Here is a 19870-nt window from a genome sequence, read left to right on the forward strand (position 1 = left end):
TCTCTCCGTCTCCCCGACTCCCTCCCTCCCTCCCGGGCAGGCCCCCCCACCCTTAGCAGCTCTTCTGAGATAGGTGTTCAGAGCGCGGGACCCTGCGATTGGCCAGGGGGCTGTGGAGGGGGGGCGGTCTCTTCACAGCTCTCGGGGGTCTGGATTGGGCATCGTGGAGTGAGGGGCGTGTCGGGAGGAGGCGCTGGGGCCGCCCGCGGGAGGGGCGGCCGAGGCCAGGGCCGAGAGCTCCGGGCGGTCGCATTGTTTTCCTCCGCGGAGCTGCGGCCACAGTGGGTTCTGCGGCTCGGACCCCGGACTCACGAGACCCGGGAGCCCGCCCGGAGCCCCCAGCTCCCGGCTACCGGCCTCCTCCTCCCAAGCCAAAACCCTCTCCCTGTCCCCCGAGATCCCCGCTCCCGGACCCCCAAAACCGGGACCCCTGGGATCCCCAAGCCCCGGACTCTCGAGTCCCCGGCCACCGCCTCCACCCCACGGACCTGGCTTCCAGGGCAAGTAACCGCGGGGAAGCTCGGGGGCAGGGGCCGGGGCTGGAGAAAGGGAGGGCAGCGGAGAAGGCACGGGGGACTGGGGGAGCGGCCGAGGCGGGGTCCCCGCAAGCTGCGGGGGGCAGGCTCCGGGCTGTGCCGGGGGATCGTGGGGCGCGCGACAGGACTGGGGAACGGAAGACCCAGGGACACCAAGAAGCCTTGGCGCAACGCCCTCGACCCCAACTTTCTGGGAGGCTTTTTCGGGGTATTATCTTCTGGACACAGATTGGGGGGAAGGGGGGAATAATTTCCGAGATCAGATCTGGGGAGTGGGGTACTCTATCTAAAGTGAAATGAATCGATGGGCTAAGCCCTTTTTCACCTCAATCTACCGAAGTGGGAATCCCGGGCACCAGAAATTGAAGGGGATGGGCAAGGGAGGGGAGAAGTCATTCCTGGACCTTGATGTCTTGGCTGAGCTGCTTTCCCTAAGGTAGGGAGAAGAGTCCTGGAGGGAGGGACTCCAGGCCCCAGCTCAGAGTAATCTGATATAAGGGTGGTGTTTGTAGAAGTCTTTTTTCCTTCTGAAGGGTTGTGACCCCAGCCCCAATCCCAAACCCACCCTAGGACTTTGTTATTTTAGGTTGCCACTGAAGAAGGCAAAAAGGGTAGACTCTATTTGTGGGCCCCAGTGACTACCAGTTTAGCTCTGTCTCCCCTAAACCTTCTCATTTGTTGCTTCCAGCTCCCCTTCCTCTGTTCCTCCAAAGCCCTGTATCTGTTGTCCTATCCCCTGGTTCCCCCCACCCCTGTCAGCTCCCGGCCTGCAGGCACCCCCTCCCAAGCCCCTCCTCTCGCTAACGTGGCTCTGGGACAGAGTCCCAGCAGCAGACGTTCACCCCCAGGTCCCCTGGCCTTTATGTTTGGAGCTCCAGAGATGGGAAGGGGGGCACAATTTGGAGATTTCTCCATCAGCTGGCACAGTGCCCACCTCATGCAGGGGTCTAGACACCTGGATTATCCTTGCTCTGGGGATGACGGGAATGGTAGAGCCACTGTTTATTTAGAACCAGAGAAGAGAGAGGAGGGGGAAGAGTCTGAGAGAGGGTATGTTTCTTTTAAGCCCCTCCTCAGTAAAGCCTCCCCCTTCCCTGAAAGGAAGGGGGACAGGGGGCTGGACTATAGGGCTGAGGGTTTCCTGCTATTGTCCCAGGGTGGGAGGCCCCCCCCCCCAACCCTCCTGCCAGACTCTTTGGCTGTGACCCCAGCCACTCCCCAGAGGTGGCTTTGAGCCTGAGGCGAGAAGAGGGGCCAGCTTCCTCTTCCACACAGGAGGTGAGCCCAGGCGAGCCTGGCTCCTATGCCCTATGAGATTTGGCTGGTTAAGAGACTCAGGATGCTGATTGCTTCTGTTCTCCAATACCATCTTGCTTACTATTTCCCTCCACCTCATATAACACACACACACACACACACACACACACACACACACACGCATGCACACACACACACAAATATTACTGCCACAATGGGAGTAAGAGGCCACTGAGGTCAAGGTGGGGGTGGTGTCCGGCAGGAGAGAGCGATTTTAGGCCCTGGAAGTAGGCAGACTTATCCTGCTAATGCCTAGAAGAAGCTGCAGAGGGCTCCCCTGGCCCTGCAGGTGAGAGTGAAGGTACCAGTGCAAAGCCCAACCAGATGTTTTTTTTTCAAGCCAGGCCAACCCAGATCAACCCTGGGAACTGAGGGAAAAGGGCATTAGGCCACTTGTGCAGAAAGCAGCTGACATTAGGGGTGTTGGTGAGCTCTTTGGGGAAGAGAGCAAGAGCTGATAGGCCTTTGTCAGAAGACTAGGAGGCACCACCACTGGCCGGATGGTGGAGAGTGGAGGGATGCTGTCGGCTCATTTTGCTTCAAGATGAAAGCATGCAAATGAGATGCAAATAAGCCTCTATTGTCTTGGTTCCCAGCTTGGGCCTTTTTGCTAAGTATTTTCAGGATTCTGTTGAGGAGTGGTCTCCCAGTCCCTTGTTCACCTTTTTGGGTCTTGTCCTGGCTGCTTCCTTATCTCCCCTAGGCCTGCCCAGTAGCCTCAGGTGTTCTCTTTGCTCAGCACCTCCTAGGCAGGAAGGGTACCCCAAGAGGCCGATGCCTGGCAACCTCTGCTTCTCAAGCCAAGCTCCAGTGGGCACTTCCCTGTCCATGGTCCTTGTATCTGCTTCTCCCCACCCTTGACCGCTTCACCTTCTTTCCACTGCCCTTTGCCCTTCATGGGTCTCTCCTATCTCTTTGGAGCCTTGGCATCAGCTCTTTGGGGATGGGATGACTTCTTATCACTCACCTATTATTAGATCTTCACAAGAGTCACAACTCCAGGTAAGAAAAAGGGGGTCTCTGGTAGGGAGGGGAAAGAAGGGAGTGTGGCCCAGGAAGCAGGGAAGGGCTGAGACCAAAGTCATTCCAGGGTGATACTATTTGTTGTCAAGGGCAACAGTGGTGGGGAGGAAAGGTGCGAGAGTAATGGGAAGGACAACAGGAGAGTTCTCAGGGGAGTGTCAGCATCCTGAAAAGAGGGGGGCCTTATGGTTTGTGAGCCTGGAGGGTCGTTAGTTGGCTGCTGTCCCCCCAGGGGAGGGGGTCATCATTAGGTGTCTCTGCCCCTCCCTTCCTTGAGCCCTCTGGGGTCCCTATCTGACGTTAACCTCCCCCAGATGATGTCATATGGGGGGAGGGGACTCTCCAGGGGGAGGGAGGGGGCACCTGGGTTCCTGACTCTGGGAATGGAGCTTGCTGGAGGGGTGGGGCAGAGGAGAGGGGAGCTGGGATCTTAGAACAACAAGGTTCCCAGTTCTTTCATCTGGGTGGGGGAGGAGGATTAGATTATAAAGGTATCCCTGTTTGTGTCTGCTAAAAGGACACTTGTCCTTTGGGTGGGGTACCTCCTGGCACCCCACCCATAGGTTTCAGAGCAGCAATCATTGGCAAAAGCCTGAAGTTACTACTATGTTTCCATCTCCCTCCCCACCCCCATCCCCCCTATCCAGAGCTGGTTGAAACTAGGGCCAGGCGGTTTCAGGAGGCTGATGGGAGGGGAGGCATGTCTCCGTGTCTCAGGATCTTCTTTTCACCTCAACTCCCACCCTTAGCCCATCCATCTCTCCCCCTGACTCCGGGCTCTGGTCATCAGGCTGCTGGCTGAATTATTTATGTGTTAATTTCAGAGGCAGCCCGATGAGGAGGGGAAGAAGATGAGGCTGTCCAGCCCTTCCTCCCATTCCAGCTCTCTCTCTTCCTAGTGTCCCCACGGGTGGTACTTCTCCCTCAAAGGCAAATATACTGGGTCAGGGGGGCCAATGAGAGGAGGAAGGGAGGGGGTCTGGGGAGACAGCTGCAGCCAGAACTAAATATAGCCTTCAATTTGGCTTTGATGCAGATTCATTTTTGGCTAAGATGGTCCTCTGTCCCATTCTGAACCTTTAGTCCTGGGGGGGGGGGTGCCTGGATCAGGGCAGCAAACCCCAACATCCCACTTCTCTTACTGAGTGAAGAGCCACGGGCACACCTGAATATCAGAATGTTCTTTTCCAGACCTAGAATGAGAGATGGGCACAGTGTGTCCCTCACACATATACACTGGGCTGCCAGGGAGGCTGTACTGAGGAAAGTCTGTTAGGGGAGGGCAAGAGCAGACCTGCTCCTTCTCCCTCAAATGGTCCTCAGGAACTACTATTTATAATGTGAGGCTTCAACACCTTCCCCCCTCCCCCTTCTCCGGCATCTAATTATAACAGGGAAGGTTTGGTGGAGGGAGGTGGGGGGATGAGGGGAATCAACCAGAGCAAGTCTGGGGACCCAGACAGAGGAACTGAGGGACTAGGCAGGGAGGGGGAGGGGAAGGGGATATGCCCTGACCTTACCTGAGGTCATAACTTGGGTCTGTCTTTCCCTTCAGCAGCCGGTTTATTCCTGTTAGGGTAGATGGAACTTGAGTGACAGTGACAGGCATGATTGGGACAGGTGTAGGGAAGAATCCCCTCCCCTCTCTAGGGTCCCCTGGGGATAGACCAAAGGAGGAGTTGTGTCCATGTCCCTGCCTGAGAAGACCAAAATACAGAAAAGAAACAAATACAGAAAAGTCCACACCCTTGGCTCTAAATCTCCCAGTGAATCCAGGCTTCCAGCCCCCTCCTCTCAAACTTCTCTCTGTCTTCTCTCTCAGGCTTGACATATGGGTGAGAGAGTGCCACCTGGGGCCTGAGCCGGCCTGCCCAGGATGCCCCGTGGCCCTCCCTTCATGTCCTTGTTGCTCCTGCTATCACTGCTCTCCTCAACTCCTCATACCCACGCCACCTTCCCCCAGGATCCCCTCCCTCTCGTGACCTCTGACCTCCAAGGTAAGTGGCAGCCCTGTTCAGCTCAACCCTTCTCTTCCTCATCTGCCTTTGGCTGTCTCAGAATTCCCCCAGACATTATCCCCACCCCCTATTCAAGCACTGTCTCTTTTCTGACCAATGTGGGTTCCACGTTAGCTTCTCATATTAATCAATCGGTAATTAATTATTTATTGAGTGAGGATATTAGGCTAGATGCTGGGGAATATAATGAATGTGACATGGCCCTAGCCCTTAAGGAACTTAGACTAGCCAGGGTGATGAGAAAAGCCGAAGAGTTAGGGAACTAGACAAAGCAGTGATCCTTAATTACTAAGTGCGTAGTATAGACAGCAATGCACTGTGGGAGTTTGGAGGATGGAGAGGTCCTTGTTGGCCCGAGCGGCTAGAAATAATTTAACAGAGAAGGTAAGACTTGGTCTGATTCTAGAAGGAAGGGTAGGGTTTGGATACATGAAGGTGATAGAAAAATGTTATTCTAGGGAAGGAGGTAGGAGGCAGATTGGGGAATAGTGAGCAGGAAGGTGAGGCTGGACGAGTAGGTAGGGATCAATAGACTTACTCTTACTCTATCCATGATCAAGTAGCCTCTCTCTTTTGTGTGGAGGGAGTTTAGATGTTTCTCTCTCTTCTCGTAGGGTTGGGGAAAAGGTTTTTGGGGTGAGGCGTCGGCGACCCAAATACTTCTCCTTTCTGCTCCTTCCCCGCCAGGTGTATCACCATTATCCTGGTTTCGGGGCTTAGAAGGAGATGCTGTGGCTGGAGAGCTGGGTCTGGACTTTCAGAGATTCTTGATCCTGAACCAGACGTTGCTGGTAGCTGCCCGGTAAGTTGCTTGTAACATGTGAATGGAGTGGACATAGACATGGCAGCTGGGAATACAAGCAGAGACCTAGCAAACATGAATACATACACACAGAGGCATGGTAGATCTATGGACACTGGAACAAAAATGTACCATAATATGATATGGTAAAGGCCTGCTATAAGCCAATATGTTCAGAGACACGGGTCACAGGACACGTTTAGATGAAGAACAGGTGTGGGCGATATAGCTATACTTGTCTGTGGAGTTATACGTATGTCTAAACCTGGCCAAGTATGCAGTGGGTGTTTACCATATGGAAAATTGGGGGGGCAGGAGATATCAAATATTGACCCACTGACCCATTCCCTCTTTGTACCTTTAGGGATCATGTTTTCTCCTTTGATCTTCAAGCTCAAGACTGGGAAGGGCTGGTACCAGATAAGGTGAGAGACTGAGGGACAGTCTGGGCTGTGGAGTCAGGCAGCAGAAAGAGGGTATGGGGTCAAACTCTAGAATCGGTGCTTTCTTCACAAAGCTTCTTTCCTTCTCTTCTCCATCAGTATTTGACATGGAGAAGTCAGGATGTGGAGAACTGTGCTGTTCGAGGGAAGCTGAGGGTGAGGGATGTGATAAGGGATTGGGGGGGGGGGCCTGTGTGTCTCCTTCCCCCATGACCTCTTCTCCCAAGACCCCTTTTCCTTCCTCTCCCAGAACACAGGGGAAACAACCCAAAGGGAATAATGCTTGGCATGTCCAGTCCCCAACCCTTCTCTTGCCCTTGGGGATCCCAGAATGCCCAGTCCCCCTGTTACCTTCAGTGACCTTTGACCTCTGGTCCCACCTCCTGGGGCCCCTAGGACGAATGCTACAACTACATCCGTGTCCTTGTTCCCCGGGACTCCCGGACCCTCCTTGCCTGCGGGACAAATTCATTCAGCCCCATGTGCCGAAGCTATGGGGTACGGGAGTTGGGGGGATGGGGTTGCAGGCATGGGGGGCATGGTGCGGAGGGAATAAATTAATGAATAATAAACATGGGGGGACGAGCTTTAGAATAGGGTTGGATCTTGGAGTGTTGGATGGGACATAAGGCCCAGGCATAGGAGACATGGAGGAGACCCAGGAGAACTTGTAATGGGGGGGGGGTAGGCATAATGAAAAAGGAATAAGTAGGACTAAGAAGAAGAAGGAAGAAACCTTTGGTTTTCAGTTTAGTCCCTGAGATACCCAAGGGCCTTAGGATCACATTCTCCCTTCCTCCCACCCCAGATCTCTTCCCTGCAACAGGAGGGTGAGGAGCTGAGTGGGCAAGCTCGATGCCCCTTTGATGCCACACAGTCCAGTGTCGCCATCTTTGCAGGTAAAAGGTTAGAGGGTGGTGGGGTGAATAAAGGCTGGTGGTTGAGAGACACTAACAGCCCCTTTCTTGCCTCCCTCAACCCCCACCAATTCCACATCTTTATCAATCAACACCCACAGGAATTTTAAGGATGAGTGGAGAATCTCCTTGAAGGATATGTATGGGGGTGGAGAAAGTGGGGTGTGAATGTGCTGTTAGAATGTCTCAAAACACATCTTTCAAATGTGTTCATACCCTTCTGAGACCTGCTATGTTCTTCTGTGTTTCCCCCAACTTCCTTCCATGAGACCTCCTCCTTTCCTTTCATGAAACAGTTAACAAGCCTTTATTAACAAGCACTTAATAAGCATGTGGCACAGTGTGCCAAGCCCTGTGCTAAGCACTGGGGGTACAGAGAATGATAAAAGACAGTCCCTGCCCTCCAGGAGCTCACTGTCTAAGGGAGGAGAAACATGCAGACAACTATGTACAAGCAAGACTGTACAGGGTAAATTGGAGATAATCAGAAGAGGGAAGGCAGGAGCGTTAAGGGGGATTGGGAAAGGCATCTCGGAAGATTTGAATCCAGGGATTCCAGGAGACAGACATGAGGGTGGGGGACAGCCAGTGAAAATGCCTAGAGTCAGGAGATGGACAGTCTTGTGCAAGGAACAGCAAGGAGGCCCGTGCCACTGGATTGCAGAGTGTGTGGTAGGGAAGAAGGAGTAAGATGCCTGGGGAGGCAGGAGAGGACCAGGTCACGACACAGCACAAGCCCTTCCTTCCTGTGGCCTCTCATGTCCCCCATCTTCCATCTCCATTTTTCTATGATGACCTCCCATGACCTTGGGATGCCCCCTCCAGAGGGTAGTCTTTACTCAGCCACGGCTGCAGATTTCCAGGCCAGCGATGCTGTTGTTTATCGAAGTTTTGGCCCCCAGCCCCCTCTCCGCTCCGCCAAGTACGACTCCAAGTGGCTTCGAGGTCAGGGGGGATCAGGGTTGGGGAGGTAATAAAGGGGGAGCCTGGATCCTTGAGTGGGATGTAGCGGGGTCTGGGGAGGAGCAGGAAATTTCCTGAAGGATATTGCATGGGGGTGTGGGGTTGCAAAAGGTACCAGGGGATTGAGGGATTATCAAATCCTAGAGTTGGAAGAGACCTATGTAGACACTCCCCATTTCATCACTCTCTTCCCCAGAGCCACACTTTGTCCATGCCGTGGAGCACAGAGACCATGTTTACTTCTTTTTCCGAGAAGTCTCTGTGGAGGATGCTCGGCTGGGACGGGTAAGCAGAGTGGACCCCACCTTGGGGAGAGGAGACAGGGGACTCTTCTATGCTCAGCCTGTTCTGGCACACCCAATGCTAGCTCTCTCCATATGACCTATACCTTTAGCTCTCCGTTTCCCTTGACCCCACTTCCCCTGTTACTTCTGCCCTACCCACCCAACATTTATCCTGGTATCTTATTGACTCTCCTCCCCACCAGGTACAGTTCTCTCGTGTAGCACGTGTGTGTAAGCGTGATGTAGGTGGCTCTCCCCGGGCCTTGGACCGTCACTGGACATCTTTTCTGAAGCTTCGGCTCAACTGCTCTGTCCCTGGAGACTCTGCCTTCTACTTTGATGTGCTGCAGGCCCTGACTGGGCCTGTCCCTCTGCATGGACGTCCTGCTCTGTTTGGGGTCTTCACCACCCAGACCAACAGGTTGGGAGGCATGTGAAATAGGTGTGGAAGATCTCCTAAGCAATATGGCCCACCTATCACAACCAATATGGTGGATCTACCCCAACCAATATAGCCAACCCACCCCAAATACTTTAGCCCTCACCATTCAGGTTAGCAGTTAGGGTGGAGGAATATGCCATCTTCCATAATCTCTGTGCCTTATCGCATCCCAGCTCGACCTGTGGCCAAGCTACCTTCCCCTCTTTTAAGGCCACCACAGAGCAAGGTGGTGGCTCCTGTTTCCTGTATCTAGGATGGTCAGTGACCTGGGAGGGAGTGTTCCTTGCCTTTTCCCAGACCCAGCTCATATAGTTCCTTTCCCACACTTTCCTGGTGCCCTATAGCATCCCTGGTTCTGCTGTCTGTGCCTTCTACCTGGATGACATTGAACATGGGTTTGAGGGCAAGTTCAAGGAGCAGAGGAGCGCAGATGGGGCCTGGACCCCTGTACCTGAGGACAGGGTCCCCTCACCCAGGTATCTATGGGCGGCTTCAGTGGGGATGGGATGGTGTCTGTTCAGTTCATGAAACTGTTAAGCACCTACTGTGCGGAAAGCACGGGGCTAGGGGTGTAAAAGGCAAAAAAGACCACCGCTTCCCTCAGTTTACCTTCTATGGGGGGGTGAGTGGGACATGAATTCAAATAATAGTTCAAGCAGTATCAGATAAAAAACAGCAGGAATATTTGAGTGTAGAGGGAGAACCAGTAGTGGAGAGAGACTAGGGATAACAGGAAATGTTTCTCTAGGAAGGTCCCCCTTGAGCTATCTTGAAAGAAGATAAGGCTTTTGAAAGACCGAGATTAAAAGAGCATTCCGGGCTTAAAGGAGTGCTTTTATTAACCCAGATACTGGGAGCCAAGTTCAGGGAAGGGGAAATAGTCCTGTCTGGATGGAATCTAGTGTCAGTGAAGGGAAGTTATCTCAAATAAAGGTGGAGAACTTAGAGCCGTGGGCTAAAGGGGCTTGAATGCCACGCTGAGTAATTTGTGTTTTATGCTAGAGGCAGTAGGGAGCCATTGCAGGTTTTTGAGCAGAAAAGTCTTAAGGGTTAGACCTGTGGTTTAGGAAGTAGGTTTTGGCAGCTAGGTGGAGGATTCGTTGCAGAAAGGAAAAAAAAACAATTAGGTGCAGTGGTCTGGGGAGAGGGGATGGCAGCCTGCATTAGGGTGGTGGTTATGTAAGTGGAAGAACAAAACAGATGCACGAGATTCTGTGGAGGTAGAATCGACAACCCTCGGCAGCTGGATGTGAATGATGGCATGGTGGGTGGGGAGACAAATGAAGAGTGACTGACTGGAAGGACGGTGGGACTCTTGGCACATATAGAGAAGTTCAGAGCCGTGGGGGAATCGAGGTGTGTGTTTGTAGGTGTAGGGGAGATAGCGAGCTTGTCTCTGTAGGTTTGAAGGGCCCGTGGCCATCTCCTAGGAAGTGTCCAGCAGGCAGTTGGAGACACGGGATTGGTCTGTGAGCAGAATAGGGTTGGGGATGGGGGCTTGAGCAGGAGGGCCGCTAGCAAGAGAAAGAAAGGGATGGTGTAGTGCTCTGGTGGGTTTCCTTGGGCAATCCCCAAATTGCAGGGATGGGATTGAGGAATGAAGTGGCTGTGGGGAAGGGAGGGGTTGCAGGATGTCAGTGAAGGGACCATAGAGTTGCAGGTTCTTAGGGATCCAGGGAACACCACAGTATCTAGTCACCCTGCCCTGAGCACTGCCCTCCATGTATCCCTCAGGCCAGGGTCCTGTGCAGGGGTGGGTAGAGCTGCTTCATTTCCTTCTTCCCGGGACCTCCCTGATGAAGTCCTGACTTTCATCAAGGCTCACCCATTGTTGGATCCTGCTGTGCCACCTGCCACCCATCGGCCCCTTCTCACCCGTACTGGCAGGTATCCAGGGGTGGGATCAGAACGGGAGGAGGGTGGGAAGGCTGGCAAGGAATTAGGTGGAGAAAAGGGGTGAGGGAAAGATGAGGAGGGCAGCTCGCCAGCCTAGCCCCCTTTCATGTGTCCTGGCAAATGTGACTCAGTAGGGGAAACCAGTTAGGAAATGGATGAGTATGAGGTGAAATGACTGAAGAGCAGAAGAACCCAGACCCCCCAGTTCCCCTCAGGAAAGGAGAGTAAAGTGGCTCCCAGCCCCACTACTTGGTTTGGGGAGAAGAGCAGCAGAGAAGGGAGTTAATGTTATGTAATGGAAAGAGTATTGCTAAAAGTCAGGAGATGGGGTCAAGTCTTGGATTTCCCACATATTGGCCATATGGTCTTTGGCAAGACAGTTATCCCTCTGTGGGCCTCAGTTTCCTTATCTGTAAAATGAGTGGTTTGGAATAAATGTTATCCTACAGTTTTGGTGAACATGGTCTCAGTGGGACTCTCTTCCTTATGGCTTTTCATGGTAGAGCCATCTAGACCCACAGTCATTGTCCAGTATGGCTCTCCCATTGCATGATCTCCTGGAGGAGTCCCTAGGGAGGGCAAACTCCCCAACTTGACCATCTCAGGTCTGCAGTATGAGGCCCCCTCTCCCTTAGCTGACTCAGGAATTATACCTTTCCAGAGCCCTGCTGACCCAGGTGGCTGTGGATGGAGCAGCTGGTCGCCACAGCAATACCACTGTCCTCTTCTTGGGTACTGAGGATGGGACAGTACTGAAGGTGCTCCCCCCAGGAGGGGGGTATGGTAACACCGAACCAATCTTGTTGGAGGAGATTGACACCTACAGCTCCTCCCGGTGAGGTCTTTGAAAGCCAGATTCAATTTTTTATCCCTGGGGTTAGATCTAGGACACATTGGCAAAATTGGAGTGGGAAGCAATAGGCCTGAGAACTTGGACACTGGAGTCCCTTCTCCAGGGACTCAAAAAGGGCTTGACCACCATAAAAGGTGCTTTTAACGTAGCACTTGAAGGTTTACAGGCCAGTTCATATGTGTTATCACAGTTGATTTGGCAAAGAGACTGTAAAGGATGCTTGGGAATCATTGGTGGGGAAGAGAAAGGGATTCTCCAGTGGGAGAGCAGATGTCCTGGGGAGCATATGGGGAGCCCCAACACAGAAGTTCCAATTCATCTCTCTGGCCCTGCTCTGTCTCTTCACTATTTACTCTTGTGTAAGGAGCCTCACTTATACGTCCCCACCTCTGTCCCTCTCCCAGGTGTGGTGGGAAGCGATCAGCACAGTTAGCCCGCCGGGTTCTCGGCCTGGTGCTGGATCCTGATGGCCACAGGCTCTTTGTGGCTTTTTCCGGCTGTGTTGTCCACATGCCTCTCAGTCGATGTACCAGGCATGGCGCTTGTCAAAGGTAAGAGACGCTGAGGAGGGAACTGACATGTATGTAGACTACTTAGGGACAAATAGAACTAATGGGGACATGGTGGAAGGACCTAGGAAATAGAGAGTGGGAGGAAGGAAGATGGATTGGAAGACCCAGAGAATCTGTTTCGGTAGAGAGCAGTGTGGATGGGAGGCAAGAGAGGACAGAGCTCACTTTGTGAGGGTTGTAGGAGATGTGATGGAGAGGTCACAAAGGGGTAGGGTAGCTTGTGATATGGGGCGTGCTGCATTGAAAGGGATCAGACACAGGTTTGGGGGGTTTGGAATTGAGGGGGACTGAAATGGGGAAGAACCATGATGCCATCAAGCACTGGTGTCAAACTCAAATAGAAAGGGATCTTGAGGACCACGCAGTGCTTAGACAAGAACAAATTAACATTATCTATGTTTTATTGTATTTTTATTTATCTCATTAAACATTTTCCACTTGCATCTTAATCTGGTTCAAGCCTAAATTTGGGAGTTTTATTGGCTGGGACATGAGCGAGACACCTGCCATAGAGGGCAGGATGCTGGACTCATACAGGAAAACTAGGACTTAAATCCTGCCTCTGATATTTACAGGCTCTGTGACCAGGACACATTAGTTACTTCATCTCTGTGAGCCCCTTTGCTCATTTGTAAAATGAGGAGGATAATGTCTGTAGAATCAGAGGATTCTGAGGCTCAAATGACCATCTTTGCAAACTCTGAAGCACTATATAAATGCTAGCTACTATTACTGATACTATGGGAGCCAAGAAGCAGAGAAAGGGGGAAGGATTTTTCCCCTGCCCCCTGCTTCTTCCCCAGACCTGTGGGACTCGTTTTCCCCCCAGAAGCTGTCTTGACTCCCAGGACCCATACTGTGGCTGGGGAAGCTTCAAAGGCTGCGTGGATGTCAGGGGACCCGCCTGGTGAGTGAGCGCTCAGTGGGTCCCCATTTCTGCGGCTGGCAGCGAGGGGAAGTGGGAGAGTTGAATGCAGGAGTGGAAGCAGGGTTGAGTTGAGCATTGAACTTCTCTTCTTCCTCCCCAGGACTGACCTGGAGCAGGATGGGGACAGGGAAGTCATGGAGGAGGGAGACTGCCACGGTAAGGGGAAGCTGTAACGGCCACCACCCTAATAGCTGCCCCACCACCACCACCACTGCACACCTTCTCGCTGTCTCTCAATCTTTTCTCTGCCTCTTCCCCAACTCTTTCGCATCAGACTCCTGATCTCCCTCTTTTTCCTTCATGCTGCCTTTTTCTCCCATCTCACAGATGGGGCCACTGGGAGTCATTCAGGGCCAGGGGATTCTGCCTATGGTGAGTCCTCCTCTCCCATAACCTTAGATTCAGCTTGCTTAACCCTTACTACCTCATTCCCAAGAATCTGAAATTGCTAGTATGACTGGGAAGGTGGGAGTGGTGGTCAGGGAGTGGTCAGCAACTCTTCCCTCTAATCTTCCAGACCCCAGGGCTGGGAGTGGTGACTGAGGCTGCACTCCTGGACTCTTGGGTTCAGTGAGAAGGGGGGCGGGCTAATCCATCTGTTTGAATTGTTCTGGGGAAAGTGGCTGAGAGTAGGGACCTCACTGGCTCTGACTTGGTCTCTGTCACCAGAGCCTCTGGGTCCCAGCCCTCCCCCTGAGGCCCCCAGTCCCCCCAATGATGCCCACCCCTGGTCCCCGCCCTCCACTCTTCGGGCTCACATAGAGGGTAAGGCAGGTAATGGAGGGTGTCGTGGTTTGATGGGGGTTGCTGCATCCCAGGGAATTTAACACCTTAGTGGCTGGGGTTTGCTTCTTACTAATACTGTTCCGTTGGTTGCCTCCTCCCTCCTCAGACCTGGGCCTCCTCTCTCAGCACCGACTCCCTCTGCATGGACAGAGTATGGAAGGTGTTCTCAGCATGGCTTGGGGGGGGCAGGACTCGGGCCCAGGGACATCTTAGTCCTGGGATCCCTTCTTTGTGGGGGTGTCAGTGTCTAGGAGCTGAGCCAAAGTCTGACTGTGGTTTGGGAGGGGAGGTCAAGGCTATGTGCAGTGGAGTTGAGGCTTCAGCTCAAGGGATGAGGGTCAGGCTTAACTGTCTGGATGGCACTTCTCACTTTTTCCGTAACCTCTTTCCTTGTCTCCCATTTCCACCGCTAAGTGTCTCTCTGTCCCCTCAGGTGTTCGACGAGATCCGCCCCATGCCTCATCTCCTCACACGGTCCCTGTGCCGCTCCTTCTGGCCAGTGTGGCAGCAGCTTTTGCCCTGGGGGCCTCTATTTCTGGTTTCCTGGTCTCCTGTGCTTGTCGTCATGCCTATCGACACACTCACAGGGGGAACAAGGATGTCGAGACCCCTGGACTCCCACGCCCCCTCTCTCTCCGAAGCTTGGCCAGGCTCCACGGTGGGGGTCCTGACCTACCCCCTCCGACCAAGGATGGTGACTCACCCCCAGTGCCCCAGCTCTATACCACGTTCCTACCACCCACCGAGGGCATGCCTGCCCTAGAGCTGGCCTGCCTGCCCACCCCTGAATCCACACCAGAGCTTCCAGTCAAGCAACTCCAACCAGTCCAGGGGCCTTGGGAGTGGAACCATAACGGGAACAATGCCAAGGATAGCTCTGCCCACTGCCGAAGTGGCCCTGGACCTGCCCCGAGGGTGTTGGTGAGGCCACCCCCTCCTGGCTGTCCTGGCCAGGCTGTAGAAGTGACCACCTTAGAGGAACTGCTTCGCTATCTCCATGCTCCTCAGCCTCCTAGGAAAGGGACAGAGGCTCTGTCCCCAAATAATCCCTGTACCCCTCTCCCCTTGGCTACCCGGGTGCAGTCCCGAGTCCCCCCACCGGAGCCAGCCCATGCCCTCTTTTCTGGTTCCTCTCCACTCCCACGAGACTGTACCCCTCCACTCCGGCTGGACATTCCCCCAGATGGGAAGTGCCCACCCCCATCGCGCCCCCCACTATCTGCCCCTGCTCCTCGACTTGGGATTGGAGGCACCCGGGGTATATCCCCTTCACCACACCGGGTGCCCCCAGGCCTGCTAACTCGAGTCCCCTCAGCGGGAACCTCACGATATTCTGGGGGTCACGGAAGGTACCCTCTGTACCTTGGCCGGCCCGAGGGATACAGGGGACGAGCCCTGAAGAGGGTTGATGTGGAGAAGCCACAGCTGCCCCCAAAGGCTCCCCTCCTTGTGACCTCCCCCTCCCAAGTGGCCCCTCCTGGTGGCCATTTTGACTATTGATGGTAACTACCCTGCCTAGAAAGGGTGTGGCAATGAAGACTCCCAAATGGACAAGTAACTCACTAATCACATTGCCTGGCTCCATCCTTCCTGGACTCCGGACCTCTCTTGTCCTGTACTTACTGCCCACCTTGGGCTTATTTATTGACTCTCATCCCAGCCTTTCCCTGCTGCCCCTAGTCTCCAGGGGTTTGGGTAATGGGGGAGGTCTTACCTCCTTCTCCAACCACTGCGAGCCAGCCCTACTTAGTGGGAGCTGGCTGGGGCTCCCACCCTTATCTCCTCCAGCCAAGCTGCCTTAGCCCTTCCCCTCCCAGCTTCCTCCATAGTCTGGGACCCCCGGACTGGGGATGTCCACGATTGGGGGATTGGGGTAGGGTATGTCTGTATAGTGTACAGTGTTCTCGGGGCTACCCGAGACATCATCACCTCCTACTGTGTAGGAGCCTTCCCTCACCCCAATACAACGATGTTACCCTGACCTACTGTCTGTTTACTAATGGGGCGGGAGAATGGTGCCAGAAATGTCTCATAATTTCTCTGGTTCGGCTGCTTCTGTTATGCATCTCCCTCTCGGCTTTTGTAAAGCAGTTGGAGTGGCTAAGATCCCAGCGGAGTTAATCAGGAAAGGTTTCCTCAATTAGGGAATTGAGGAAAAGGTGGGTGGGGATGCGGGAAGGCAATTTCCAAGGTTCCAGGGCTTTTGCAGATGGAGGGAAGGAGTGCGAGCCAAGGGTCGGGAAGAGGATGCCGGGAGGAAGCTGCCAAGCGCCTACGATGTGGGCTGGGCGGGGGGCGCGAGGAGTCCGGCGAGCGGAGAGCTCCCCGCTGGGAGGAGGGGCGGCGGGGCACTGGGAGGTTGGGTTTATGCAAGCCCCCAGACGGTGGTATTGCGCTGGGTGGGGGAAGGGCTTGGGCAGGAGCTTGGGCCTGAGACCCCAGCCTCGCGCACCACCGCGGGGAGATCGACCAGAATGCGCTTTCTTCTACGCACGCGCAGCTCTCCGCCCCGCGGTTATAGCGCTGAGGTGGGCCTCGCCCTGCCTTCCTCGGGGCGGGGCTGGCTGGCTACGCCCGTCCGTTATCGAGAAGGGCCAATGGGAAGGACGGAGTGGCCCCCACTCTGTCGCCCCGCCCTCCCCGCGGCCCGCGCTGAGACCTTTAATAAGCGGCTTCAGCCGCGTCTCCTGGGGATTCCACGCGGGGTCTGTGCTAGGAGGCTGCGGCGCGGGAGGCGCCGTGCGTGTTCGGCGCCGGCTGCAGAGGGGCGGGAGCTCGGAGCTGCCGACCTACATATACCCCCTACCTGCTCCCAGCCTTCCCCTTTGCTCACTCCCCAAAACCTCAGCACTTTCCTGGCCCATGCCCCTCGGCTTGGCCCCTGGGCAGTACGAGGGCTTTGCCTTTTTAGCATTCCCCCCCCCCCCCGCCCCATCTCTGAAGCTGCCCTTTTTCCTAGTCCCGCTCTGCGTCCTCCTGGTCTAAAATCTGGGCCTCCCCACCCCCAGCTCTGGGATGGTTCTCTTCTGGCCCTTCACGCTCAGCTTCCTGCTGGCTCCCCCAGCCCACCCTGAGGCCGCTGTTGCCACATGCCCAGCGTTCGTAGCGATCCCCACTTTTTTCATCCTCAAGAAGAATGGGTGATTTCTGGGCGATCCCTAAGGCCCCTTCCAGCTCCTAATGCAATGGCTTCCACTCACTTCCACCCATCAGCCGTGGCGGCCTGGCTTCGGTTTTTAATTGCAGAAAGCTCCTTTAACTGCTCTCAGCCCCACCCCCCAGCTACCCTAATTTTGCATTGCTGTCTAATTTACGCGGTTCACTTCGACACCTTTATTATGTTAAGCATCAACTCCGTTAAGCTCTGGAGATGTAGGAAAACGGAAGATCCCATTTTACAGCCGAAGTGTGTGTTGGGGGCGGCATTTACAGAAACACTAGAGTACAGTGTTACAGGGGCTACAATGTAGCACACTTGTAATACAGTTCAGAAGCTGGCCCTCCAAAGCTGGAGACGGTGCAGCACACAAAACTGAACTAAAATTGAGGCATTTCTTTCAATTTAGTTGTATTTTGGGAGGTGAGGAAAGAGCTTAATATACTATAATACGATAAATGCTTAGCTGGGGTTAAAATTAAAAATGAGAGATTTGGGAAGGGTGGGCTCCATTCTAGGTAAGAAGTGGTTTAATTTTTTTTGGAGGGGAAGGCAGGGCAATTGGGGTTAAGTGACTTGCCCAAAGTCACACAGCTACTAAGTGTCAAGTGTCCAAGGCTGAATTTGAACTCCTGACTCCAGGGCCGGTGCTTTATTCACTGCGCCACCTAGCTACCCCTAAGAAGTGGTTTTGTTGGTGGTCCAACAAGCATTCATTTTTTAAGTGCCTACTATATACCTGATGCCAAGAAAGGCAAAGTCTCTTTGTTCCCAAGAAGGGTCCATCCCGAGAGGAAGGAGACCTGGGGAGTGGGGGGTGAATTGGAGTGGGGAGAGACTTTAGACAAGGACTTCATTTATTGCATTAGTCCAGTAAGAGGAGAGGAGGTCCTTTTCTAGGTTGGTGGCCATTTAAATGGAGACAAAGGAATCTATAGGAGAGACTGTAAAAGTAGAAACCACAAAATTTGGAAATGGATTGGATGGGGGCGGGAGGGTAAGAGTAAGGAGGTGAGGCTGTACCAAGGTTGTGATACTTGAGTGATGCAGGAGGGTGATGGTGCCTTCCACATCAGTGAGGAAGTTCTGAAATGGGGAGGGTTGGGGTGAGAAAATGAATTGTGTTGGACGTGTTGAGTTTGAGATGCCGGGCAAGGACATTCAGTGGGAGATGTCCAACAGGTGGTTGGACATGACAAGACTGTAACTCATGGGAGAAACTAGGTCTTGGTTATATAGATTTCAGATTCATCTGCATAAAGATGATAATTGAACCCATGGGAGCTGATGAAATTACTGAGATAGTATTGAGTGAAAAGAGAAAGGGGCTTGGCATGGAGCCTTGGGTTAACACCCACAGTTGCAGGGCTTCTTCTGAACAGGAAGAGGTGTCTTCTGAATGCAAATTCCTCAAAAGGAGGGATCCTTTTTTTGTATTCATATCTACAATGCTTGGCACATAGTAGGTAATTATTAACAAATGCCCGTTGATTGATCGAAGAGGATTTCCAACAGTGCCTCATGTATTTTAGGAACTGATAAATAAATGTTGAATAGAATAGGTGGAGATGTGGAGAATGTCCATTCTGTGCAGAGGGAACCACAGTAAAATAAGCGATTCAGGAAACCTGAACAATAGTCTGGCTTTGCTAATAGAGTGTGACCTAGACACCCTTGTGAGAACAGAACCACCCTAATGTGAGAGCTAACCAATATGAAAGGAAGGGGAAATCTTCCCAGACATGTGACATACCTGTATCTTCTCCAAACCAAGGTTTGGTGCCACCATTGTGGTAAATACTACCTCAAAAGAAATTCACAAATACTATCTAGAGTAAAGCTGATGTGATCAAGGGGAAGGAAGTAAACAAGCATTTATTAAGCACCTACTATATGGCAGGCATTTTACAAATATCGTCCCATTTGATCCTCATTAATAGTCCTAGGAGGTTAGATGCTGTTACCCCATTTTAAAATGGAGGAAACTAAGGCCAACAGAGGCTAAGTGACTTGCCCAGTCACACAGCTAGGAAGTGTCTGAGGTTGGATTTGAACTCAGTTCTTCCTGACTCTGTGCCCAGTGATCTCTCCATTGTCTCTGCAAGGGAAGAACAAATACTGCCAAAGTTTTTTTTTTTTTCCAAGTTAGGAGAGTCACAGGTTCATAGATTTAGAGCCGGGAAAGGCTTTGGGGGTTGTATGTAAGACCCAATTTTACCGATGAAGAAACCAGACCAGGGAAGTAAATTGATTGGCTTAAGATCACCCAGGTAGAAAACGGCAGATTTAGGGTTTGAACCCAGATCCCTTGACTCCAGGTCAACCAACCTGCTCCTAGTTTAAATGGAAGTTTCCACAGGAGACTAACATGAAAAAATCATGGAAAAGTCAGCTTTTCATATCGTAGATCATATCGTAGAAAGCTTTAAATGCCAGGATAAGCTGGCATTTTGTCCTGAGGGCAGTAGGATATACATAATACATTTACTGTGTGACTGAATAAGTCATTTCACGTTTGAGCCTCTGTCTCCTAAGCTATAAAATGAGGCTGAAGCAGATGATGGCCAAATGAAAGACTAACACCAGTGTCCATTTTGGATCTCACGATCTTATGAAACTTAAAGTTTATCTTCCTTTAGGGTCTCTTGCAATGAACAGCCTAGTGAATTCATTTTATCAGGGTCCTATTTGAAGCTAATTGTGAAGAATACTAATTTCTTAGTTTAAGAACTGTCAGGGTACAATTCACACATACTTAAAAATTTCAACTGATTTCAAATCAATTAGTAGTGATGTCAATAAATGGGAAAATCTGATTTAGAAATCAGTGCTCCTAGCTGTCTTGTGTTTGCACTTTACATCTGGTCTTCAGAAGGATCAGAAGCTGACAATAAGAAGAAGCTGATTTCTCCTGCAAGGATTTCCAAGCTGGA

At 52.6% G+C, this 19870-nt stretch overlaps 1 protein-coding gene across 2 annotated transcripts; it reads left to right on the plus strand.

Annotated features, from left to right (window-relative positions):
- The first annotated feature begins 4694 nt into the window (after window positions 1-4694).
- Window positions 4695-15761, plus strand: SEMA6C (semaphorin 6C). Of its 2 annotated transcripts, none has more exons than XM_036767198.1 (17): window positions 4695-4873; window positions 5582-5696; window positions 6061-6121; window positions 6239-6295; window positions 6536-6637; window positions 6948-7038; window positions 7882-8001; window positions 8216-8304; window positions 8507-8724; window positions 9090-9221; window positions 10480-10632; window positions 11303-11476; window positions 11899-12045; window positions 12896-12973; window positions 13095-13150; window positions 13322-13366; window positions 14214-15761. In XM_036767198.1, the coding sequence occupies exons 1-17, from the start codon at window positions 4753-4755 to the stop codon at window positions 15278-15280; spliced, it is 2826 nt and encodes a 941-aa protein (XP_036623093.1). In that variant the 5' UTR covers window positions 4695-4752; the 3' UTR covers window positions 15281-15761. The 2 variants fall into 2 exon arrangements, with proteins under 2 accessions (XP_036623093.1, XP_036623095.1); XM_036767200.1 differs by having other exon boundaries at window positions 8513-8724.
- Window positions 15762-19870: the final 4109 nt, after the last annotated feature.

The sequence above is a fragment of the Trichosurus vulpecula genome, chromosome 7, assembly GCF_011100635.1.
Source record: "Trichosurus vulpecula isolate mTriVul1 chromosome 7, mTriVul1.pri, whole genome shotgun sequence".
NCBI lineage: Eukaryota > Metazoa > Chordata > Mammalia > Diprotodontia > Phalangeridae > Trichosurus > Trichosurus vulpecula.